The sequence below is a fragment of the Hyperolius riggenbachi genome, chromosome 3, assembly GCF_040937935.1.
Source record: "Hyperolius riggenbachi isolate aHypRig1 chromosome 3, aHypRig1.pri, whole genome shotgun sequence".
Lineage (NCBI taxonomy): Eukaryota > Metazoa > Chordata > Amphibia > Anura > Hyperoliidae > Hyperolius > Hyperolius riggenbachi.
Genome location: NC_090648.1, coordinates 50,955,298 through 50,980,930, shown reverse-complemented (window position 1 = coordinate 50,980,930; position 25,633 = coordinate 50,955,298). Strand labels below are relative to the sequence as shown.

Below are 25,633 nucleotides of genomic sequence, written 5' to 3'. Positions count from 1 at the left end.
CTGCTACTCAGTGATGTCAGGACACATCTACCTCAGTGAGCGTACAATCCCATTACCTGACTGACTCAGATACTGGTATATGATCACCATATACACTATTTATTCCCTATTGAACACAGCACCACTGAAGAAACTGGCACTATATGTGTAGACGATGCTGGGGTCACGTGAGCTCGCTCAGACGCTGCCTGTCACGTGACCTCCGCTCTAACACAGCCGGCTCCGCCTCTTTCCGCTCCCTCCTCTGGCTGCCAGTACTCTGCTGCAGGGAGCTCGGCGGCCACGCCCAGTTCTGCGTTGCGGGCCAATGAGAGCCGAGCGGGAGGTCAGCTGACGGGTGAGGTGTAGGAGCTGTGTAGTCAGTGCTGCTGCTGAGGAGCTGCTGGGTGTCGGTCATGGTGTCTCTGCTGTGCTGCGGGCCCAAGCTGGCCGCTTGCGGGATCGTGCTGAGCGTGTGGGGGGTCATCATGCTGGTAACCGACCCTTCTGCCCCTCCCTCATTACTGTCTGTCTGTGTCCCTCTATGGGGGATCATTCTTAATGCCTGTCTGTGTCCCTCTATGGGGGATCGTTTTTATTGCCTGTCTGTGTCCCTCTGTGGGGGTCACATGACTCTGGCACATCATTATTATTGCCTGTCTGTATCCCTCTATGGGGGGTCACATGACTCTGACACCACTGATCATTATTGCCTGTCTGTGTTCCTCTATGGGGGTCACATGTTTGGACACCACTGATCATTATAACTGTCTGTGTTTTTCATTCATTTACTTATTGGGGGGTGTCATATGACTGGTCATTATTCCAGTGGCGTAGCTTTGGAGCTGTGGGCCCCGATGCAAGTTTTACAATGGGGCCCCCCAAGCACTCTATACATAACAATTGATACGGCGCACCAAAACCTGCCAATGGCAACTACAGTGTCAGAGGTGCAAGAAGGGGATGGGGAACAGTTTGTTAATGATTATCACTATTCAAAGTGTCTATAGAAGTGATTATTACCAGCACAGGACCAATAGAGTGCTAATACTGCAATTCAGGGAGGGCCCCTTGGGGCCCCTCTGGTCCAAGGGCCCCGATGCGGTCGCTACCGCTGCAACCCCTATTGCTACGCCCCTGTTTGTACCTGTCTGTGTTCTTCCAGGGGTCACCTGACACTCATCGCTATCACTACATATCTGTCTTTGTGTGTCTGGGGGATTAGTGTTACCTCTCCTTTTCCTAATGTGAAGGTCACCTGACACTAATCATAATTACTTGCCTGTGTCCCACTGTTGGGGGGAGGGGGGTGGGCACAGATCACTATTTTTCCTGTCAGTTTCTCTCTTTGGTAGTCACGACTGATCATCATCATTTTTACCTGTCTTTGCCTCTTTGTGGATAATCACTTAACTTATATTTTTTATGGCGCTAGTCTACTTTAGGGGACCCAGCAGAAAGCCTCATAGGGAAATCCAACTTGATTGGGTGGGCAGCACCTTCTTGAACTGCTAGATTTCCAATAGGTTGCAGTAAACTTTGCCTGCAATGTTTGGCCAATCACAACGCTTTGTGCTGTAGAGCGTGCTGTGATTGGAAAACTGTTCCCTGTGAGGTTTCCAGCTGTGTACCCAGAAGTGACCTAGCGCCCTTGTTACTCTGTCTGTGGGTAGATTCCCAGCACCCAGTGTATCGTGTCTGTCTGCATCATGCTACACTGCAGATGGTGATGGACAAGAAGCAGATACAGTAATTCTGATTTGCAAATTGAATGTAGAGTGTATACAGCTGGGAATTGGGCCAGTCAAATGCACTTTCTGCTGCTTTTTTCATTGGTTCAATTCTGAGCTGCCTACAATTTGCATGCGAGCTATTTGAATGTTTTGCTTCTCATGCCCTATCTGTAACAGAATCTGTTGGGGGCTCTACACATTGTGTGTGTATATATGTCACCTGACTGTATCTGCCTGCAGAGGGTGCTATCAATCCTCTATGCAATGCTGTGTGTAAAGGTAAGGCTTGTAGGGGTGAGCAAAACAAAATGTTTGGGGATTATGCTAATTAATTTTAGATTGGAGCTGAAATTGGCATCAGTGTACAGGGGCTAAGATTTGGTAACTGCTGGTCAGTTATCCTGCACTGAATTACTGAGCCACTTATACACACAATTGCTGGCACGGGGTTTGTGTGTGTTTGTGTGTGTTTGTGTGTGTTTGTGTGTGTTTGTGTGTGTTTGTGTGTGTTTGTGTGTGTTTGTGTGTGTTTGTGTGTGTTTGTGTGTGTTTGTGTGTGTTTGTGTGTGTTTGTGTGTGTTTGTGTGTGTTTGTGTGGTGTGTGTGTGTGTGTGTGTGTGTGTGTGTGTGTGTGTCACACACTAGACCCTTGGCAGAGATAGACTGGCTCCGAGTTTGTAGAAGGCCTAATGCTGGGAATACACGGCTCGATAGATCATTTCTGACATGTCCGATCTCTGGCCCGAGCGTTTCGCTGCTCGATTCCGCATTGACGACAATTCAAAAAATTTTTTTAAAAACGCGCGGAAGATAAGTGAATCGAGTGGCAAAATAGAGCCATGTATGCCCAGCATTAGGCCTGGAACCCACTAGCAGCACTTTTCTAAGCCTTGTGTAAGCACTTGTGATTTAAAACGCTCTTGCTAATGTAATGCTATGGGTGTGATCCCACTTCAAGGATTTTTTTTTTTTTTTTTACTAAAAAAAAACACACACACCATAGCATTGCATTAGAAGAGTATTTTAAATCGCTACTGCTTAGAAAAGACTTATAAAAGCGCTGCTAGTGGGTCCCAGGCCTTACTCTAGCCGAGGTTCTTAGTATTTGAGTCACCCTGTGATTTGGCTGCACTTCCCCTTTCCATGGGCTGAGCTGTCATGTGACCTGTCGCACTTCTCCAAAAATCCAAGGGCTATTCATGTAAGTAGGATTGCAAAATGAAAAAAAAAAAGACTGGTAGGGACTAGACTGTGAGCCCCTCTGAGGGATAGTTAGTCACAAGACAATATACTCTGTACAGCACTGCGGAAGATGGTGCTACATAAATACTAAATAATAATAGTAACTTACTTGAGGCTTTTTCTAGCCTGTCAGGTCACTGTGTCCTCTGGGTCCCGCCATTGTGTTGCTGTCGGCCAACTCTAGTTGCCTTCCTTCTGCGCTGATACTCTGCCTCTAATACTGTTCACATATAGCTGATAAATTCCTCCAAGCTCAAGACCTTACCGGTCAGTTAGAATATTCCTGCACCATCTGTGCTTGCTGTCTAAAAAGCCTGGTACACACTTTCAATTATGATTGATCAATCACTGACCAATGTTATCACCTCTTTATGTAGTATGAGAGTCAACAGATCTTGAATACTATGAGCAGACTGTGTAGGTAAACCCTCATAGTACATGGAGGTGGTAAAATTGGTCAGTGATTGGCCAATCATAATTAAAAAAGTGTGTCCCACACTTTAATATCTCTACCTGAGTTGGTCAGACTTGTGTTCACTAGACAGTTAAGGGGCCCATACACTCAGCCGATTTTCTGGCCGACCGATCGATCCCGATCGATTGATCGTTTGCAAATCGGTTGGCCAATCGACCAATTGATGGCCGATTTCGATGGATTTCCATCTCGAACTGGCAGGGTGGAAAATTTAGGTCGATCTGATGAGATTGCTTATCAGTTTGCATTGGCCTTAATGGAAATCTGATGGAAAAAAAATGCCATCAGATCGAATTTCAATAGATTTCAAACTGAAATCTATTGGAATTCTATCCTGGTAAAAAATGTTCTAAAAACGCATCAGATAGATCATCAGATGCATTTCTTATCTATCTGCTGCCAGTCTGACGAGTGTATGGGCACCTTTAGTATGGAATCTGTTATAGGGCCACTAGGATGATATTTCTGCTGTAGGTGTAGTTATTATTGGGAGAAGGCCCTCTTTTTCACAGGTAACTAGTAGAATGTTGTTCGCTCCTATTCTGGTGACAACCCTCACTTTATGGAATTCATTTTCTTGCAATGTTAACACAGGAAGTGAAGGTGGTATCCCAAATTGGTACAAAGATAGCAATAAAACTGACCTACGCAGTGCCTGTCTATGTCTATAATCTTCATGGATGTACAGGGCTCTCTGCCACATGTAGTTGGATGGAGGGAGTGGAGTGTGTTGCCTGTAGACAGTGTAGGGAGGAGCTGTGTACAGAAAGCAGACTATGTGGACATGTAAACACTGCCTGCAGGTCACACATAGGATGAAAGCTCTGAGCTCTGGATGGGGCTGGCAGAAGGCTGCCTCTGTGTGTGACAACCCTGTATTCACAACAAAAACCCTTGTCTCCTTGCTAAGTGTCACCACACAAGTACTGCCAGGACAGCATGCCAGCTATGTGACTTCCACAGGTAGATGTTTTGTCAACATTCCTAACAGATCTAATCGCTGTGATCAAATCTACCAGTGTGATACTGGAATCAATCTTTAAGGTGGCCATACACTGGTGGATTTGCCACCAGACCGATCAGCAGATAGATCCCTCTCTGATCAGAGAGGGATCGTATGGCTGCCTTCACTGCAAACAGATTGTGAATCGACTTCAGCATGAAATCGATTCACCATCTGTGGAGCTGCCGCCACCCCATTCCGCGCCAGCTATACATTACCTGCTCCGGCGCAAGTCCCCTAAACTCCGCTGTCTCTTCGCCTGTCTGGGCTCCTCCAGCTTCACTTTACTCCCTGCCGGGGGAACGTTAAACAGTAGAGGGCGCTCTACTGTTTAAACTTCCTGCTGGGACAGGAAGAAGTGAAGCCTGCTGGACTCGGAGCCCATTGTGGAGACGGAGCAGCGGGGACTCGTGCCGGCGGAACAGATTATGTATTGCGTTGGTCGTCGGGCATTGGAACGCTGCTATCTACACACTCCCGACCCGCCGGCAATCGAACGAAATCTTCCACACAGACAGGAATGACTGGAACGATTTTTGGACGGAAATCGATCGGTCAGCGTTTGCGTGACCATTTTACAGCCGATTCGATCAGTGATTGTATCGGCGGGAAAAATCGGTAAGTGTATGGGCCCCTTTACAATCAAATTGAAAGAATCAGATTGGCCGCTAGCTGCACATAAGTGGACCCATGCATGGCTAGCCTAACCCATATAGGACTTTTCTGTGTAATTTTGCACAATGGCGTCATTTCTCTAAAACCTGTTTGTTAAAAATGTAATGTTCCGTAATTTCGCCTCCACCAACACCAGAAATTCACTAAGATTTTCACACATGCGGTAACGGTTTGGTAATTTGCTGTAATTGCATGAGGACCCTTTCACACTGGCTGCGTTCCATTTTTGTTTTTGAAAAGGCTTGCGATTTTCCAAAGTACGGTAAAGCTGAACACTCACCTGATGACGCAGGAATATGGATCCAGTGACGTCCCCCAGCGTCAAGCTCCCTGGTCCATCCTCCTGCTGGCGGGTACACGCAACGGGTGCGTACGAGAGTTCAAGCGATTGTGGCACTTTGCGCAGGAGTATACAGGGATCTTAAGATATGATTCGCCTGGACAGTCGTTATTGGCAAACCTTGCTTGTGTAATAACCCGCCTGTACATACGTTGCAAGATTGCGAAAACAATCGCACGTCACTCAAAAAATCGTCAGTCATTGGGAAAATTGTTGTAGAAATCATGTAGTGGGTACATTATTTAACCATTTAAGCTTCCTGGACGTAGAAGCTATGTCCAGGAGGCCATGTGCGCTCCCGCGGCCGATTGCGTGCATGCGCGCTACTGGTCGCGGATTGTTAGCCCAGGAATCACTGAATCGGGCCATGGTGCCTGATCAATGATTCCTCTCCCCGGAAGAAAAAGCAATGGCTTCTCTCAGAAGCCTCGTTTTTTCTGACTCCTACGTCCTTCTAAGCGTACATGCTACGCTTAGTGACGTCATGTAAACAAACCTAAGGTTGCCATCTTGTGGCCAAAAAGTAAAACTACATCTACATTAAAAAAAATAAAATAAACGTATATTTTCATTAAAAAAAAATTACTATTTACATCCCACCCTCCCAAAAATACCCAAATAAAATGTATAATAATAAAAAAATTGCCTTCAAAAAAAGGGTCTAAACTTTTTTCAATATCTGTAAAGATGAAATATTTCTATTTTATTTTTTTTTATTATTATTATTATTGTAAGCTTGTAAATAGTGATGGATGCAAAATTTTTTTTTCTTCTCACTGTTAAAATGCACTTACAGTAAGGTAGCTCTTAGCAAAATGTACCACCCAAAGAAAGCCTAATTGGTGGCGGAAAAAACAAGATACAGATCAGTTCATTGTGATAAAGTTTATAGGCTAATGAATAGGAGGTGAACATTGCTCGGATGCATAAAGTAAAAACTACTGAGGGCTGAAGTGGTTAACCTTCCTGGCGGTAAGCCCGAGCTGAGCTCGGGCTATGCCGTGCAGGAGGAGTTGTCAGGCCCTGGTGGGGCGATTCGCCCCATTTAAAGTGCTGTACGCGCAGCTAGCACTTTGCTAGCCGCGCATACAGCTTGATCGCCGCTCTGCGGCGGAAAAGCCCCCCCTCACCAGAGCCCTGCGCTGCTCGGACCAATGACTTTGGGGCAGCGCTAAGGGCTGGATCGGAGGCGTCTGACGTCCATGACGTCATTCCGATCGTTGCCATGGCGACAGGAAAAGCCAAACGGGAACGCGTTCTATACGCTTTCCCCTGTTTGCTATTTATTCCGGTGACGATCGCACTAGAGGGACACATGCGCCCTCTAGTGGTGTTTCATGTAGCTACCACTCTGGTAGCTTTACATGAAACAAAAAAATAAAATAAATTATTTCTGCCTATGTGGCAGAATTAATTAACTGCCAGGAGAGGGTTAATAAAAAAATAAAACACACTTTTTTCCCTCTTTGGTGGAATCGTGCGAATGCATTCATGCTGAATGCGTTTTTGATTTTCTTAAAAGGCAATCGCAGTTCTGCTGAAATTTTCCGCCACCATAGAGTGGACCAAATTGGGCTTGACTATTTCTGTAGTAGCACGAGGGAAAGCTGCTGCTGCGCCTGCACAGGAGCGACAACAAGCGGACTTTCGGGGGAGCCGGCGCTGGATCCCTTCTGCTGAGGACGACTGGGAAGCCTCCTTAGGATCCAGAGGCTTCCCCCTCCTGAGGGAAGTACGCCCTAGTGGCAAGTTTTCCCCTTTAGGTACAGTTTAAGCCTGGTACACGCCTTCAATTTTGATTGGCTAATCACTGACCAATTGTACCACCTCCCAGTGGTATGAAGGTTTACGGATTTTGCATCCTATAAGTAGATGGTGTAGGTAAACTTTCATACTAAGAAAAGGTGGGGGTAAAGGCTGCGAGTCCCTAAACACATGTTGCAATTGAACGGTTAATCGCACAGGCATACACCGCCTCTGCTAGACTGAAAAATGCATGCCCTGCATCCAAGACAAGTGCTAACATTTATTAAATGTTAGCACTTGTTTTGGATGCAGGGCATGCATTTTTCAGTCTAGCAGAGGCGGTGTATGCCTGTGCGATTAACCATTCAATTGCAGCATGTGTTTAGGGACGCGCAGCCTTTACCCCCACCTTTTCTTAACTTTGTAACTATGTAACTATCAGGTTAGCTGCTCCCAGCCCCTCCTCCTGAGTTTCCTGTTTGCATAATAAGTAGTAGCAGATTTGTATATGATTTGCATCTGAATTGAATGCAAAGTGTGCAGAAAATCTATTTAGGTGCTGCACACTGAGCTGGTGGTCATTTCGGATGCAGCCTTAGTGGTATGCGCTGGCGTTCTCCTCGCTGTTCAAACTTTCATACTACATGAAGGTGGTAAATTTGGTCAGTTGCTGAGTACCCACGAAACTATTGGATCAGGGAACCCTGCTGATGACCGATCGTTACCGGTCCATCTTTCATCATCATAAGTGAGGGGATGCGAAAACAATAGTCTAAATGATCCTTCAAATTTTCAAAAATGTCTGGAGGAAAATTTTGCAGTGTGATCTTTTATGATAGTCGTTGAAGATGAACGGTCATCGACATTCCCAGGGTTTCTTAACCCATCGTTTAATGAATTTTTGTTTAACGATTTTACGTAATGTCACTTGAAACGAAAGATCAGGCAAAATCTTGAAAAAAATCTTGCCCTGGGTATGAGCCTTAGTGAACTGACGTGTCACAAAACTTTTTTATTTATTTATTTTTTTGTTTTCATTACCAAATGTAAAAATGTTTAGTGAATTGAAGGCACGTTCGGGCTCAATTCACAGGCTACAGAAGGGTGAGGAGAGGGAAGGGAAATGTTAAACTATTCAGGGAAGTCAATATAAACTTTTTTTTTTTTCACATTTCTTGTAAAACACAAATGCCCAATATTATATAGTATTGTAATTGGAAATGGTTAATAAGATGCTAATGGTTTTGAGCTGAAATTATTTAGTATTTATATACAGGATCTTCTCAAAAAATTAGCATATTGTGATAAAGTTCATTATTTTCTGTAATGTACTGATAAACATTAGACTTTCATATATTTTAGATTCAAATACACACACAACTGAGGTAGTTCAAGCCTTTTATTGTTTTTAATATTGATGATTTTGGCATACAGCTCATGAAAAACCAAATTTCCTATCTCAAAATATCAGCATATTTCATCTGACCAATAAAAGAAAAGTGTTTTTAAAACAAAAAAAAGTCAACCTTCAAATAATTATGTTCAGTTATGCACTCAATACTTGGTCGGGAATCCTTTTGCAGAAATGACTGCTTCAATGCGGCGTGGCTTGGAGGCAATCAGCCTGTGGCACTGCTCAGGTGTTATGGAGGGGCAGGATGCTTCGATAGCGGCCTTAAGCTCATCCAGAGTGTTGGGTCTTGCATCTCTCAACTTTCTCTTCACAATATCCCACAGATTCTCTATGGGGTTCAGGTCAGGAGAGTTGGCAGGCCAATTAAGCACAGTAATACCATGGTCAGTAAACCATTTACCAGTGGTTTTGGCACTGTGAGAAGGTGCCAGGTCGTGCTGAAAAAATGAAATCTTCATCTCCATAAAGCTTTTCAGCAGATGAAAGCATGAACCCACTTTTGAACCAGAAACAGCGGCAGAAACGCCTGACCTGGGCTACAGAGAAGCAGCACTGGACTGTTGCTCAGTGGTCCAAAGTACTTTTTTCGGATGAAAGCAACTTTTACATGTCATTCGGAAATCAAGGTGCCAGAGTCTGGAGGAAGACTTGGGAGAGGGAAATGCCAAAATGCCTGAAGTCCAGCGTCAAGTACCCACAGTCAGTGATGGTCTGGGGTGCCATGTCAGCTGCTGGTGTTGGTCCACTGTGTTTTATCAAGAGCAGGGTTAATGCAGCTAGCTATCAGGAGATTTTGGAGCATTTCATGCTTCCATCTGCTGAAAAGCTTTATGGAGTTGAAGATTTCATTTTTCAGCACGACCTGGCACCTGTTCACAGTGCCAAAACCACTGGTAAATGGTTTACTGACCATGGTATTACTGTGCTCAATTGGCCTGCCAACTCTCCTGACCTGAACCCCATAAAGAATCTGTGGGATATTGTGAAGAGAAAGTTGAGAGACGCAAGACCCAACGCTCTGGATGAGCTTAAGGCCGCTATCGAAGCATCCTGGGCCTCCATAACACCTGAGCAGTGCCACAGGCTGATTGCCTCCATGCCACGCCGCATTGAAGCAGTCATTTCTGCAAAAGGATTCCCGACCAAGTATTGAGTGCATAACTGAACATCATTATTTAAAGGTTGACTTTTTTCGTTTTAAAAACACTTTTCTTTTATTGGTCGGATGAAATATACAAATTTTTTGAGATAGGAATTTTGGGTTTTCATGATCTGTATGCCAAAATCATCAATATTAAAACAATAAAAGGCTTGAACTACTTCAGTTGTGTGTAATGAATCTAAAATATATGAAAGTCTAATGTTTATCAGTACATTACAGAAAATAATGAACTTTATCACAATATGCTAATTTTTTGAAAAGATCCTGTAGTGCCAACATCTTCCGCGGCGTTGCATAGAGTATATTGTCTTGTCACTTACCTGTCCCTCAGGGAGGCTCACAATCTAATCCCTACCATAGTCATGTCTTTGTATTGCGTAGTCTAGGGCCAATTTAGGGGGAAGCCAATTAACTTATCTGTATGTTTTTGAGATTTGGGAGGAAACCAGAGTACCCGGAGTATACAATGTAGACACGGAGAGCATACAAACTCCATGCAGATAGCTGCAAGGCGAGAGTTTTCCAATACACCACAGTGCTGCCCATCTGAGTGAGGAACAAAGCATTTACAGTGTAAATATTACAGCAAATCTGAGTTGATGTAACAGGAAGGTTGTTACACAACCCCCTAATTAAATGTTCTCCAAATGATAGGAGGAGATTGAAGTCTGCGATTACATGACCACTACCCCCACCCTGATCTGCGGGACCACAAGCCAGTGTCTGTATTTGTGCAGAGCCCCGGGGATGAGTGACGCATTGCCTGCACGTTAGCCAGAAGAAACCAAACCTTTTACAAGTGTCCCCGTGCTGACACAATGTTTGCAAAACTCGAGTCTTCCTGGGCCCAAGTCTCTAAAACCTATAAAAATGTAATGTGTGGTAAATTACCTCATGCAGTGATTAAGTGTTCACTAATTACACATGCGGTAATAGTTAAATTTAAAGGTCAATTATCAAACAACTTCATTTCAATGCAAAGGTTTTTACCTCATGCAGTATTTCATTCAGTATTTGATGGATTATTGCAGTGCAGGGAAAATGAATGAAAGATGTGATACAAGCGTCATTTTTTATTATACTGACAAGGTTCAAGTCCAGGCTCCATGAAATTAACATGAAATTTGTATCAGGACAGCAAGGTGGTGAAGTGGTTAGCACTCTCGCCTTGCAGTGCTGGGTCCTGTTCAAATACCAGCCAGGGTACTATCTACATGGTATTTATGTTCTCCACACGTCTCCCAGAGTCTGTGTCTGTCTGTGTGTCTGTGTGTGTGTGTGTGTGTGTGTGTGTGTGTGTGTGTGTGTGTGTGTGTGTGTGTGTGTGTCTGTGTGTCTGTGTGTCTGTGTGTGTCTGTGTGTGTGTGTGTGTCTGTGTGTGTGTGTGTCTGTGTGTGTGTGTGTCTGTGTGTGTGTGTCTGTGTGTGTGTGTCTGTGTGTGTCTGTGTGTGTCTGTGTGTGTCTGTCTGTGTGTGTCTGTCTGTGTGTGTCTGTCTGTGTCTGTGTGTCTTTGTCTGTGTGTGTGTGTGTTTACTCTGGTTTCCGCCCACGCCCAAAAAAAATACAGATAAGTTAATTGTCTTCCCCCTTAATTGGCCCTAGACGCTCCCCAAACGCAGCTTTATAGACAGAGCGGCACTTTATTTGGCCTGAGGAAGTGGGCTAGATCCCATGAAATGCGTTTTGTGCTTTATTATTATTAAACTTCTTTATCCAAAGTGATGTCGTCTATGAGGTAAGCCACCTCCCTTCTTTCAAATTTTATTGTTTAAAGTATTTTATACACAAACTGGGCGCCTCTTCACCTCCCTGATTTACTCTGTAAAGCGCTGTGGAAGATGTCGGCACTATATAAATAATGTGTAATGATTTTCAGATTTCCATATGTTTCACAAACCTCTGTTCTGTTCCAGGTATTGCTGGGAATTTTCTTCAATGTCCATTCCGCCGTGCTGATTGAGGATGTGCCCTTTGAAGAGGCGGACCTATTTGAGGAGTAAGTGTGAAATGGCTAAAGTATTTCCCTATAAAAGCATACCTGCATGGAACATTTTCTTTAAAGTGTACCTGTGCTGCATTAGTGGAGGGCTGGTTCACACTATGTGCAGCGCTGTCAATTTTGAAGCACTGCACGTAGCGTTCGATTTGCATGGTGACATGAAAAGGAACATTTTGTTGCATGACGCACACATTTTCCCAATGAATTCTATAAAGCTGCAGCCACGGATGTCTGAGCACAAAGCCCAATCTGTGCTTTGGGAACGCATGCAAGAAATTGCGCTCGCGTTCTGCAGTGTGTATGAGCCCTTAGGCTGGCTTTATCCAACATAAATCTGTACAGTTCCATTCCATTTCTATCAGTTTTCATTTCACGGATGCAAAACGGATAGGTCAGGTTCACAGAAGCCGTTGCGTTCCCTGTGATGGCCTCAGGTACAGTGAAGCATACAGTCTATGGCAAGTTTGCCTCACTTCTATTGTTAACAAGTGTGTTTACCGGTAACACACTGCACCATACTGCAACCCGTTACACCGCAACACACCTGCCACACTGTGAATGTGACGTTCACAGTGCAGCAGGTGTGTAACTGGTTGCAGCATGGTGCAGTGCGTTACCGATAAACACACTTGTTAACAATAGAAGTGAAGCATGCTTTCCATAGTAATGCATTGCTGTGTAATGACCACTTTGTAACGCAGCTTACCGCACAGCAATGCACCACCTATGTCACATAGGTGGTGCATTGCTGTGCGGTAAGCTTGCGTTACAAAGTGGTCGTTGCACAGCAATGCACTACTATGAATGTGGCCATGCCGGTTTTGTTGGGTAGTCGATGTTCACAGTGTAGCCGGGGTGATGTACCGCCCGCTTTGTCACGCAGCTTCCCGTGCTGCAATGAATCGCCTATATCACACGGTGCAGCTGGTGCGCAGCAGTATGGTGCGGTATTTTATTTATTTTTTGATAATTTTTTTTCCAAAAGGATTGAAACCTTAACTTTAGAGATCTCACCTTAGGGCCCTTTTCCACTAGCAATCGCTAGCGTTCACGCTGAACGCTAGCGATTGCTGAATCGCAAAATGCAGGAAAGTTCCAGCGATTGGGTTCACGATTTTGCTATGCTGTAGTGTGCACAGCAAAATCACGGCAAATATCGCTCCGCAGCGCGATCGCGTTTGAGCCAAGAACGAATCGCAGTAGTGGAAATAACCTACCACGATTCCTGTTATTTAGCTAACCGTAGCGATTTTAAAAAATCACTAGCGGTTTGTGATTTTGCGATTCAGCATCGCAAACGCCGCTAGTGGAAAAGGGCCCTTAATGGGAACCTAAACTGAGAGGGATATGGATTTTTCCTTGTAAACAATACCAGTTGTCTGGCAGCCCTGCTGATCTCTTTAGCTGCAGTATTGGCTGAATAACACACCTGAAACAAGCATGCTGCTAATCCAGTCTGACTTCAGTCAGAGCACCTGATCGGCATGCTTGTTGAGGGGCTGTGGCTAAAAGTATTGGAGACACAGGATCAGCAGGAGAGCCAGGCAACTGGTTTTATTTTAAAGAGAACCCGTGGTGGGATTTAATTATGTTATTGGGGCACAGAGGCTGGTTGTGCACACTAACACCAGCCTCTGTTGCCCCATGGTGTGCCTCCAGGACCCCCCTGCGCGCCGCTACACCCCCGCAGTGCTGGCGACACGCAGCGCGTCGCCAGCACAATGTTTACCTATGCGCTGTCAGTCAGCGCCGCTCCCCCGCCTCCTCCGCTGCGTGTCGCCAGCACTGCGGGGGTATAGCGGCGCGCAGGGGGGTCTTAGAGGCACACCATGGGGCAACGGAGGCTGGTCTTAGTGTGCACAACCAGCCTCTGGGCCCCAGTAACATAATTAAATCCCACCTCGGGTTCTCTTTAAAAGGAAAAATCCATATCCTTCTCAGTTTAGGTTCCCTTTAAAGACAGAGTTAAAGTGGGTCCGAGATGAACTTTTACTCATTGCATAATTGTGTTCTTTTCCTATTGTTTTATAGGGCATTCCTCAAGCCAAATACTTTTTTGTTTTAATACTTTAATTCCCTATAAACTAAACAAGCCTCGCCCACAGCATTTCAGAGAGCCTTGGCATTTTCAGACGGTAGCAAGGGCTCATGGGAGCTCAGTCTGGGCAGGAGGGGGAGGTATTACTAGCCAGAGATTTCAGAGGAGGAGGGAGGGGGGGATTCGTTTTTTTTTTTTTTTTTTCTTTCTTTCTTTCTCACAGGCTGAGTGCTGATGATGCAGATAAGTTTGTTGTGTGTAACGTTTACAAACATGGCTGCTGTCGTGTGACAGGAAGAAATAATCCTATTCTATTGAAGCTGTTTGCAGCTAGATTTGCTGTGTAAACTATCTAAACTTTAGATAAGATATGTAGACAAGGTACTTGTTCTAGTTAATTTTTCATCCCAGATCCGCTTTAGCTTTGCCTGGGGTAAAATGTTTCCTGAATACTACATGCCTTATCACCATGGTGATAACTCTAGAAACATTATTAAAGCCAATGTGTACCGATTTAATAATAAAAAAAAAAAAAAAAAAAAGTCAGATACTCACCTAAGGAGAGGGAAGGCTCGGTCCTAATGAGACTTCCCTCTCCTCTCCCGGTCCCGCTCACGATCCCCCGTTGCAGTATTCGACCAGTTCGGTCAAATACTGCCACTTCGGAAATCTTCGGGAGCACTCGGGCTCCCGAAGACGGGCAGCTCCATACTGCGCATGCACGAGTTCCCACTATGACGCACTCGCGCGTGCGCAGTATGGAGCGGCCCGTCTTCGGGAGCCCGAGTGCTCCCGAAGACTTCCAAAGTCCCCCGCGGCGGGGGATTTGAACGGATGATCCACTGGGCACCGGGAGAGGAGAGGGAAGGCTCATTAGGACCCTCTCATTTGGTGAGTATCTGACTTTTTTTTTTTTTTTATAATTGGTAACCATTCACTTTAAAGACAGGAGATAAGCTTAGTGAATTGAGGCCATTGTATTTATTCTTTTCCGGGTCAAAGAGTTCACTTCCTGACTTGCATCAAGAAGTGAAAAAAACAAATCGCTCTACAAAAGCGCTTAGAAAAGCGATTTTTTTTAAAAAAAAAAGCAGGTTAGCGCTGGGAGGTGCTAAAAATAATCGCGCACAAAATTCTCAAAATGCTGGTGTCAGCGATCGCGATTTTTAGATGTGAACAAGGCCATATTGCTTAAGACAGTGTGGATTTAAAACTGCATTTGTGACAGGATGATGCAATCTTATAAATAAGGCTACATAACTGAAAATAAAAATGTTGTCTTTCCTACTAATGTTCTATTCATTATCCGTACTAAACCTACAATTCGTTATATCAAAAGGTTTTATGCTTTGTTTTTTTTTTGTTTTTTTTGCTTCAGGTTTGTGTTAAATTGCAGTTTTCTTAACAGAAATCTGGATGAACAGAGATTAACCTGATGATTGTTGTTTTCCACAGCCCGAAGCCTCCCTCCAAGATGTATGCGCTATACGAGCAAGTCTCCTATAACTGTTTCATTGCTGCGGCGCTCTACGTCCTGCTTGGCGGTTGGTCCTTCTGCCAGGTGCGAATGAACAAGAGGAAGGAGTACATGGTGCGCTGAGCCATGGTCTGCCACGGTCTGCCACTGGGGGTGTGTCCTGCTTCCTGTAACCCCAGCCACTTACCACCTACCCTCTGAAGATAGTGCAGTCACAGCCAGGGCTGTGGAGTCGGTACAAACCTCATCTGACTCCAACTCCTCAGTTTATGAAACTTCCGACTCCAGGGAATCAAAATTGCTCTGACTCTTTAGTCTAATACCAGGGCTGTGGAGTCGGTACAAAAATCATCTGACTCCAATTCCTCCTCCTCAGTTGATGAAACCACCAACTAAGACTCCAGGGATCCAAAATCAGACTCCTTGACTCTGACTCCTTCGTCTAATTCTTACCAGGGCTGTGGAGTGGGTACAAAAATCCTGCAACTCCGACTCCTCTGTTTATTGAAGCCACTGACTTGACTTCAGGTACCCAAAATTGCTCCACCTCCACAGCTCTGGTCACAGCACAGACCTGTATAGACCTATCCACCCACAGAGCATGCTAAAGCCTCAGTCCCCAGACACCTGACATTCGGTTTTGGGTTGACTCGGGTGCATCTATTTATCCATCCATGTCTTTGAGGTTCCAGCAGTGAGATTTTGGCACCAGAGAGCTGAGCCCCTCCCAGAAGAGATATGAGGGTGTTCTGCTGACCTCACCAAATTCACATTTTTATTTGTGATGACTGCTTTAGTTATTTTACATAACTTTAGTTTTATTTTTTACTTTAGGTTCATTTTAAGAGCTGCTTGATGGTTTTTATTGATTAGGCATCCCCACAGCCACACATTTGTACCCACTCTATACTGGGTGGGTGTGGCCAGGAACACTCAGACAATTTTATCAAAACCGATGCTAGAAAAATAAGAATGGAACTGATGCCAAGATCCAAGGTTTTGACTGGTTGATGTTAGGCGTTACGCCACTTAAGTTGCCCATTAAAGGTACAATATTTAGTAAACGATCGTGTTTGATCAGATTATTCGGATTGTATCGTATAAAAACAGGGAATTTGGTTGGCCCACACAGTTTCAAACTATTTTTGAGTTTTCTCAAAGAAATTGTTGATAGATTTTTTTTTTTTTTTTATATATAGCTATGATAGTAATTGGTATAGATATGATCCCAAGTTGAATATTTTAATGCTATGGTTTGATTAAATAAAATCTATTATTTTGAAAACCGGATCGTTAACTAACAATTGCACCTTTTTAATGGGCACCTTTTTATACACCCAATTTTCCTTGCACTGATTTTCTGCCCAAGTGTGTACTTAATCTCACTGCTTGAGTTCCTCAGAGATATATATGAACGAATGAGTGATTCAGCCAATGAGCTTGCCCAGAACTACTCTGGTGGGTTATAGGAGTTTTTCTTAAGGGTCCTTCTACAGCGAATGCATCGCGTTAGTCATGGTAAAAAAAAAAAAAAAAAGTCAAAGTCACATGTGGCATTGTGTTAGTTTATATGTGATTTAACCCTTCTGGATGCATTCTGTGTATAAGGACCCTAAGTATTGTTAGCAGAGCTGTGGAGTCTGTATAAAAATGATCCGACTCCGTTTATGTATCCAGCGACTCCAGGTACCCAACAGTGATCTGTCTCGTCGACTACACAGCCCTTGCAGAGCTATGGAAAGTGTACAAAAATCACCCTACTCCTCAGTTTATGAAAGTACTGACTCGGAGTACCCAAAAATTACTCCGACTCCACAGCCCTGATTTTGAGACTCCCTTGAGCAATACCATGGACTGCCACAGTGAGAAGCGATGCGAAGCACATTGGTGAAGCCCTACTTTTCCTCACCGGATCCACCACTGAGGGCTGTCATCAGAAGACCATACTGTCACGGCTCATGTGAAATAAGATCTTCAGTCATGTGGTCTGTATGCTGCCACAGGTCCTGTGAATGTCTCATTTTGAGTGTTGAGAGACTGTAAAGACGTAATTTTTGTCTTTCCTATGGAGGTTATTAGAAGCCAGCCAGAGGGGAAGTCTGAAGATCTTACAGGAAGATGACCACCCACATCTCCGAGATACGGGACACTTTACAATAACTTAGACGTAAATTCTTGATCTATGTATATTTGTGACACACTGGGACCAGCGGAGACATTGCTGCTAGTCAGCTCTGCATTTCCCCCACCCATTCCAGCTACGTCGCCTCTCCCCATCCCCCCCCCCCCCTTTTCCATCTGACCTGCCTGACCCCCCCCCCCCCCCTCCTTATTCTGGGATGTGTTATTTATGATGTGATTGTTGAATAAAGTGACAGAGTTGTGTGATTTCGGTGTGTGCACTAAGCTATCTTTTTACCGATTTTTACCTGTTTTCACTAGAGCGAATCTGCATGCGTTTTCTGCATGCAGATTCGCATAGACAATACAAGTGGATGGGACTTTTTCCACTTGTCAGGATTTCTGAGCGTTTTCCTGTGCAGAAAAAATCTGCACGGCAGAGCCATCAGAATTCGCATACCGCATACTGCTATGCGATTTGCATACAATGTATTTAGTAGGGAATTCGCATGCGGTTTTGGTATGCGAATTTGCATGGAATCAATGGAAAAGCACACAGGCACTGCCATGGTTAAATTCGCATACATATGACTTCGCATGAAAATTCGCATACACCCGCATGCGAAATTCGCAGCCGCATTAAAATTTTTACTGTGGCAATACTCAACGCACAAGTGGAATCGGACCCTAAAAGTAAACACCAGCCAGCTTCCCGCAAAGCTTGGTACAGTCCAAGAAGCAATGCAGTGGTGAATGTAACTGGTAGTGAATGAATTAGGAATGATGTTTTTGAGTTTAAACTGGATCTGTAAGGGGAAAAAAAGGTGCCCCCTGGGGGGGGGGGGGGGGGGAGGGTTACTTTTGGAGGGGGAAGCCTCTGGATCCTAATGAGACTCCCCAGTCCTCTTGAGCCTTGGGGATCCAACACCAGCAGCCCCAAAAATCCCCCAACAAGCTGTGCGCAAGTGCGGCAGTATTTACAATCTGTACAGCTGCAGTGTCAGTTTTCTGATCAACTCAGACAGAAATAGTTGAGCCTGATCGTAAAACCGCTACTGCACAGGCGTGTGAAAGGTAAATATTTACATCGCTGGCACTTGGGGGCAGCCAGTGCTGGAGGGTGAAGAGGATGGGGGAAGCCTCATTGGGTGACAGAGGCTTCCCCCTCCCGAGGTAAGTACCCCCCAGGGGCTGTTTGTTTTTTTAAATTACAGCATATCGGACTTGAACAGTTACCCAAGTTAGGCACAGAGCCATGCTGGATCCACATACCTCCTGCATTGTCTGTTGCTCTTCTTGGTCCTTCTGGTTCCTGTTAATACTCCTTGAAAAATTAGAATTTTGGACAGAGATAGGTTTGCTGTGATGTTTTCTCCCATCCTCATTTCCCCCGTTAAAGGACACCTGAGACGGATATGAAGGCTGACATTGATATACTTTTAATCAATGCAGATTGACTGGCTGTCCTGTTGAGCCTCTGTCTTTAAATTAAAAAAAAAAAAAATGGCCGTCGCCAGAATGGAATTTCCTGACGGGCATAGGCGCCGGCGGTGATCGAAAGGGTGGGTGGGTGGAAATTAGAAGGGAGGGGGTATCATGTAGCTAGCGGTAGGCTAGCTACATGATTAAAAAAAAAAATGCTGTGCATAATCAAAACGCCAGGGAGGTTAGGTCATTTTTTAGGAGAAATAAGCTAGATACAATTGTTTATTTCATTAGTTTTTCACCTCGGGTGTCTTTTAAAGGGAACCTGAGACGATCGAATAAAAAGGTTTTATCTGGGGCTTGCTCCAACCCCCTTTGTGCTGATTAGTCCTGGGCCGGATGGTGGAGGCTGCAGCCAGTGCTACCATAGAGGCAAAGGGGGCAATTGCCCTAGAGCCTGTAGGGCCCCCAAGGTGTAACCCCCCCCTTCAATTTAACTGTTGCTCCCCAGGGACCCTGTAGAGTCTACAGCAAAGCCATGGAGTGTCAGCCCATGGCTCAGAAGTCCTGGAAGAAATTTGACTTCAACAAAGGGTCCCTACTGCCACTTTGTGGTTGGGGGTGTCTGCTGGGGGGCTCCCTGGTTAAGTTTCCTCCGGGCCCTACTGTTACTAGAACTGGCTGCAGAGGATGGTGGTGAGGGACTAATCAGCGTGAAGGGGACTGGAGGAAGCCCCAGGTAAGTATAAAACTGTTCTCTCCATCTCAGGTACACTTAGTTTTAGTGCTGCACAGTACATCAAACTCGTGGTTTCAAAACATAAATGTATTCAACTCTACATACTGATATGGTGATTTGAAGTAAAAGATACAATGGGCTTTAGACGTGCTAAGTAGGTTAGCACTACATAGTGAATCTAGCCTAATGTCTAGTCCTTTGTTGATAGCCCTGGACATGCACCCTTCAAACCTCCATATTGTTTCTTGCTAAAGAAAAATATACACTGTACACTTTGAAAAACTTCAAATCCAATGATTTTTTTTTAGGATAGGACAATCCATGAAACCGTAGTTACAATCCTTTGCCCTATGTCCTGGGCTGCCCCATTGCCTGTCCCCAGCAAATGTCCATGGCCTATCTGACGGCTCTTAGAGGAGGGTATCTGTTCCTATTTCCCCAAATGCGAATCTGGAAAGTAATAGTGTTTCTGATCACAGGATGCCTTCTGAGAAACCTACTGCAGTCCAAACATTCTGAAGAAATGCTGAAGTCCATGCCAGAGCATGTCACCGAAGCAGCCAAGAGTATGGCGTCAATTCACCAGAGAGGATTTACTAAGAGAAAAAAGTAGGTAGTTTATCTCATGAGGTATTTTAACACTCTGGAGTCAATTCACCAGTGTGAGAGGACAGAGAGAAAAATGTTCGATAGCAGGGGATAATGGAGAGATATGCATGAGGAAAGTGTGAGAAAGCAGAGAGTTAGGTAATCGGTATTAATGATTTACATGGGATACTTTTCCTCTCTGTAAGCTTGAAAGTGAAGCATTGTGGGTAGGAGGCGGAGTTTTACCACTACCTGACCAGAGTATTCCCGCCTTTTACTGCCGGATCATATCCTAAATCATATCACGAGTGAGTCTGAACTTCTTCACCACCTCTGTCTCAGTAAAATTATCAAGAACTGCTCTCTCACGAAAAATATGAGGGGCGATTAAACAGACCCTCCTCCTGCGCCTTCGTCTCCTCATAATAGAAGCAAGCTCTAAGGCCTAGTGCACACCAGAGCGGTTCGGCTGCGTTTTGCGATCCGCTTGCGGCTGCGGATACGCTTGGGTAATGTATTTCAATGGGCTGGTGCACACCAGAGCGGGAGGCGTTTTGCAGAAACGCATACTCCCGGGCTGCTGCAGATTTTGGATTGGGGAGGCGTTTCTGCCTCAATGTTAAGTATAGGAAAAACGCAAACCGTTCTGAAAAACGGCACTTCAGAGCGGTTTGCCAGGTGGTTTTTGTTACAGTAGCTGTTCAGTAACAGCTTTACTGTAACAATATATGAAATCTACTACACCAAAAACGCTTCACAAAACCGCAAAATGCTAGCTGAAACGCTGCAGAAAAATAAGAAATAGCGTTTCAAAATCTGCTAGCATTTTGCGGATCTGCTAGCGGTTTTTGGTGTGCACCAGGCCTAACAGAGTAAGCTCAAAAGGCCCCATCTTCCACAGCAGCAGCTGCTGTGTGAGAACCACGATATCTCCAGGTTCATTCAGGGGATAAAGAGATGAAAAAATAACGAATGGCCACACCCCCTTTCTTCCCTGGTGAATTGTGATTTGGAGAAAAACTAACTACTAACTATCACTTATTTATCTCATACTTATCTCTTGCATTTCTCTCTCTCGATATTTTCCCCTATACTTCTGGAGAATTGCTATTTGGAGATATCACAGGAGGTAAATTACCTCCCAAGAGATAAATAGGTTGGTAACCTCTGGTGAATTGACGCCTATATCTCCAGCAAAATGTTGTTAGACTTAAAGGAGTTATCAGGCAATTTTAATCAAAATAAGTGCTACTTACCCGGGGCTTCCTCCAGCTCCCAGTATGTCCCTTGTCGCAGCTCCGTCGTCAGCCGTTCTCCGCCGCTACCTCCCGGTGATTGATGTCAGGCCGACCTCCAGTATGCTCCGGTCCACGTGGCGGTGATTGACAGCGCTGCTTGCGCAGGGACAGTACAGGCCGGCCTGACGTCATGACCGGGGACTGGGAGGCGGCGGCGAACGGCTAATGACGGAGCTGCAGCGAGGGACATGCTTGGGGCTGGAGGAAGCCCCGGGTAAGTAGCACTTATTTTGATTAAAATTGCCGTGATAATTCCTTTAAGGTTGAGTTTTTAATAACCTAAAGTGGAAATTCCTATTATAATACAAATTTAATAAAGACAGAAAAGTAGATTACAAGCACCAAATGCTGCTGGACATGGACACCAACATCCGCTAAAGATAACGGGTGTCATGCTCCTCAATAGCAGATGCAATCCACAGAGAAAACAACAAGGGCACCGCTCCTCAGGACTGTTCTTGTGGTTGGTGCCAATACAGGTACAGTGGGGGGAGGGGTGTAGGGTAGGCTTGACAGCTGCTTTGTAATGGGGTACTGCTTCTTCAGAGGTAGTAGAAGCAACCCTCATTGCGAAAACAGCTGCCAGGGCTACTCCATCCCCCCCCCCCCCCCCGCTGTACCTGTATTGACCCTAACTGCGATAAAGGTGATTTAAAGAGGAGCTGTCATCCACATACATAGGTGCAGTACACAACATATGTATTGCGCTGTCCACATTATGATTCCTGTGAATTTTATAATGGAAAAGTAGAGAATCCTATTCTAGACAGTTTACATATTTACTGTGGCTATTTTGAAGCCAGCCCTGATGTAATATCCGCCCTTAGTCTCCTCTGCCTGATTTGCCCGCCCTTCACTATAGAAAGTGCATTGTTTCAGCCTGAGAAGTATTGGTCAATCAGAGGGGAAAACAGGAGGGAAAGAGGCTTCAGCCAACCAGGCTGCATTAGTTAAGACTGAGGGGAAGTAGAGAAGCAAAAAAAGACAACCCAGCATGCCCTGCAACTTCTCTTTTGTGTACCAAATTTTCTGTGTACCAAATAAGAGTCATGTAAACTGGGGAATGATAATTTATCAACAAGAAAAGTAATAGTGATTTTTAACTTTTGGATTGCCTGATTAGCATCCTTATTGTTTACCGGATAAAAATTAAGAATTGATTTTTGATTTTATGCCCGACAGTTACTCTTTAACCTATTTTGGTTCCTGGACGTAGTTTCTACGTCCAGGAACTATGCGCGCTACCGCGGCCAATCGCGCGCGTGCACGCGCACTCCCGGCCGCGGATTTGGTAGCCAGGGAATCAATGTATCGGGCTACGGTGCCCGATCATTGATTCCTCTCCCCCGCTGAAAAAGCGACAGCTTCTCTCGGAAGCTGCGCCTTTTCTGGCCGTTCCCTTCCCGATGCGTCACTGTAAGCGTATGTTACGCTTAGAGTGACGTCATGTAAACAACCTCATGGCCGCCATCTTGTGGCCAAAAAGTAATACTACACCTGTAAAAAAAAAAAATTAAAATTAACACACATTTACATTATAAATCTATTGTTTACCTCCCACCCTCCCAAAACTACCCAAATAAAATGTTTACAATAAAAAAAAAAAACATTACAATAAAAATAAAAAACATGTAAATATTTACCTAAGGGTCTAAACTTTTTAAATATCAATGTAAAGATGAAATATTTCTATATTTTTTTTCTATTTTAAACTTGTAAATAGTGATAGATGCAAAACGGAAAAAATGCACCTTTATTTCCAAATAAAATATTGTCGCCATACATTGTGATAGGGACATAATTTTAACAGTGTTATAACCGGGACATATGGGCAAATACAATACGTGAGTTTTAATTGTGGAGGCATGTATTATTTTAAAACTATAATGGCTGAAAACTGAGAAATAATGAATTTTTTCCGTTTTTTCTTATTCTTCCTGTTAAAATGCATTTACAGTAAAGTGGCTCTTAGCAAAATGTACCCCCCAAAGAAAGCCTAATTGGTGGCGGAAAAAACAAGATATAGATCAGTGCATTGTGATAAGTAGTGATAAAGTTATAGGCTAATGAATGGGAGGTGAACATTTCTCACGTGAAAACGACGGAACCTGAATGGGTTAAGGAGCGGTGCTCTCGATGTCTTATTTTCTATGGATTAAAGTAATATTTTTTTAGGTTGCTGGATCCTGTACTGTAAAGTTATATTTACCTGTCCAGTCTTGTAAATCAGTCCTGTGTTCTCTACCTTGGGTGCAAACAAAAATGGTGTTTGTTTTTTTTGTTTTTGTTTTTTTTTTGGGGGGGGGGGGGGGTCCTGTAAATTTGTATTATGGGCTGGATATCTGCTTTAAACCTGTGTGGATATCTGCTTTAAACTTATGTCCATCCTCGTAGAACTCCCGGATAAGAACCGCAGAGGTTTCATATTGCTTTGTTATACTGTCTTCTGACAATCGGTCGGATCTTGGCATTTCACCTGATATATCAGTTGGTCCAGGCAGGATTTAAAGACAATATTTTTTATTTTCACAAAGCTGGTAATGTATTCTGTAGACCAGGGGTCTCAAACTCGCGGCCCGCGGGCCATTTGCAGCCCTCGGTACAATATTTGGTGGCCCGCGCCGGCAAAAGCAAAAGAGACACAGAAGTGAACTATTTTACCTTATAGTTCGCTTCAGTGCTCCCAAGTAATCCGCCGCATCCCCGCCGCTAAACGAGGGCTGCAGAGCCCCCAAATACCCTGGGCAAACATCAACGACTGCGATGAGGGGCAGAGCTTCCAGCTGTAGCTCTGCCCCTCCTGACGTCAATTGCCGCACGGATCGCTGCCTCTCCCCGCCACTCTCTGTGAAGGAAGAGTGAGAGGGGCGGGCAGAGGCAGCAATGCACCGCGATTGACGTCAGGAGGAACAGAGCTGAAGCTGAAAGCTCTGCCCCTTCCAGGAAATGCCGGCAGATTTCCCCCCGGGCCTCGTTTTGCGGCGGGGACACGGCTGATTGCTTGTAATGGGAGCACTGAAGCGAACTATACGGTAGGACACTTCATGTTCAGAAGAAATAATTAAAACTGTTGATAATGACATTTGAGGAATTTTTTTGTGCAAAATCCCTTATGCGGCCCAGCCTCATCCTGACTTTGCCTCCAGCGGCCCCCAGGTAAATTGAGTTTGAGACCCCTGCTGTAGACCCATAGACTAATTCTGGTTGCAGTGCCTCCTTGAAATATTTTAGTAAACTAAGTACTGATTCTGGATGTTTGATTTCAAAAGCTTCATAGAATTCATGACTTTCTTGAAAAGCAGAATCGGGTGAAGTTGTAAAATCCATATCTACTTGGTCAGTAAGGGAAGTTAAAAACACACTCCTATGATCTTCTTCTTTTAGGGTTAGGGGTACTTGCACATGAGTTTTGGTGAGCTTTCCTACTGGGCCAAGAGGGGGCTATATTTGAATGAGACACTTGTTCATCATCCTCATTATTGTGCATTTATAAAGCAGTGACATCTTCTGCAGAGAACATAGTCGTGTCACTTAGTACAGTCCAACAAGCGCTGCAGTGGTGAATGTAACTGGTAGTGAAATAGGAATGATGCTTTTGAGTTTACAGTGGATCTGTAAGAAAAAAAGTGCCCCTGGGGGTACTTACCTTGGGGGGGGGGGGGGAATCTGGATCCTAATGCAACACCCCCTGTCCTCTTGAGCCTTCGAGATCCAGTGCTGGCAGCCCCCAGAATCCCCTATAAGCTGTGCGCAGGCGTGGGACAGTATTTACAATCTGTGCTCCTGTGCAGCCGCAGTATCGGCTTTTTGCTCAGCTCAGGCGGAGCTCGCAGTTGAATCCCTACACAGGTCACAGCCAACCGTCTCTGCCATAGTGAGATGCCAATTCATTGGGGGGGAACAGATAACAGGAGTGACGTCACATGGTGGGGAGTAGACCTATGCTCTCCACCAAAACGATCTGCCGGGCTGGTGGTTGGCTCAGGAGTCGGGCCGCTGTACTGTAGAGGCAGTCGTTATCACATTGACTGAGTTCCATCTAGTGTGTGTACAAGGCTTTAGGAACGATTGCTAATTTGTAAACACAAGATGTCTGCCCTATAGCAGCTACTGCGCCTGCGCGAACTCACGGCTACGCAGCTCACGTTCACACTCCCGTCACCAGGAGCGTTCTGCGCG

At 44.8% G+C, this 25,633-nt stretch overlaps 1 protein-coding gene across 1 annotated transcript; it reads left to right on the top strand.

The window, feature by feature from the left end:
• Positions 1 to 343: 343 nt before the first annotated feature.
• Positions 344 to 17,671, top strand: RNASEK (ribonuclease K). The gene is made up of 3 exons (XM_068274103.1): positions 344 to 473; positions 11,683 to 11,765; positions 15,262 to 17,671. The coding sequence occupies exons 1-3, from the start codon at positions 396 to 398 to the stop codon at positions 15,404 to 15,406; spliced, it is 306 nt and encodes a 101-aa protein (XP_068130204.1). The 5' UTR covers positions 344 to 395; the 3' UTR covers positions 15,407 to 17,671.
• Positions 17,672 to 25,633: the final 7,962 nt, after the last annotated feature.

What these genes read in the sequence shown, in the direction of transcription:
- RNASEK (XM_068274103.1), top strand. Translation starts at nt 396, where the DNA reads ATGGTGTCTCTGCTGTGCTGCGGGCCCAAGCTGGCCGCTTGCGGGATC. An exon ending in TGTGGGGGGTCATCATGCTG is followed by an intron (nt 474 to 11,682) that starts GTAACCGACCCT and finishes GTTCTGTTCCAG; the next exon opens with GTATTGCTGGGAATTTTCTT. An exon ending in GAGGCGGACCTATTTGAGGA is followed by an intron (nt 11,766 to 15,261) that starts GTAAGTGTGAAA and finishes TGTTTTCCACAG; the next exon opens with CCCGAAGCCTCCCTCCAAGA.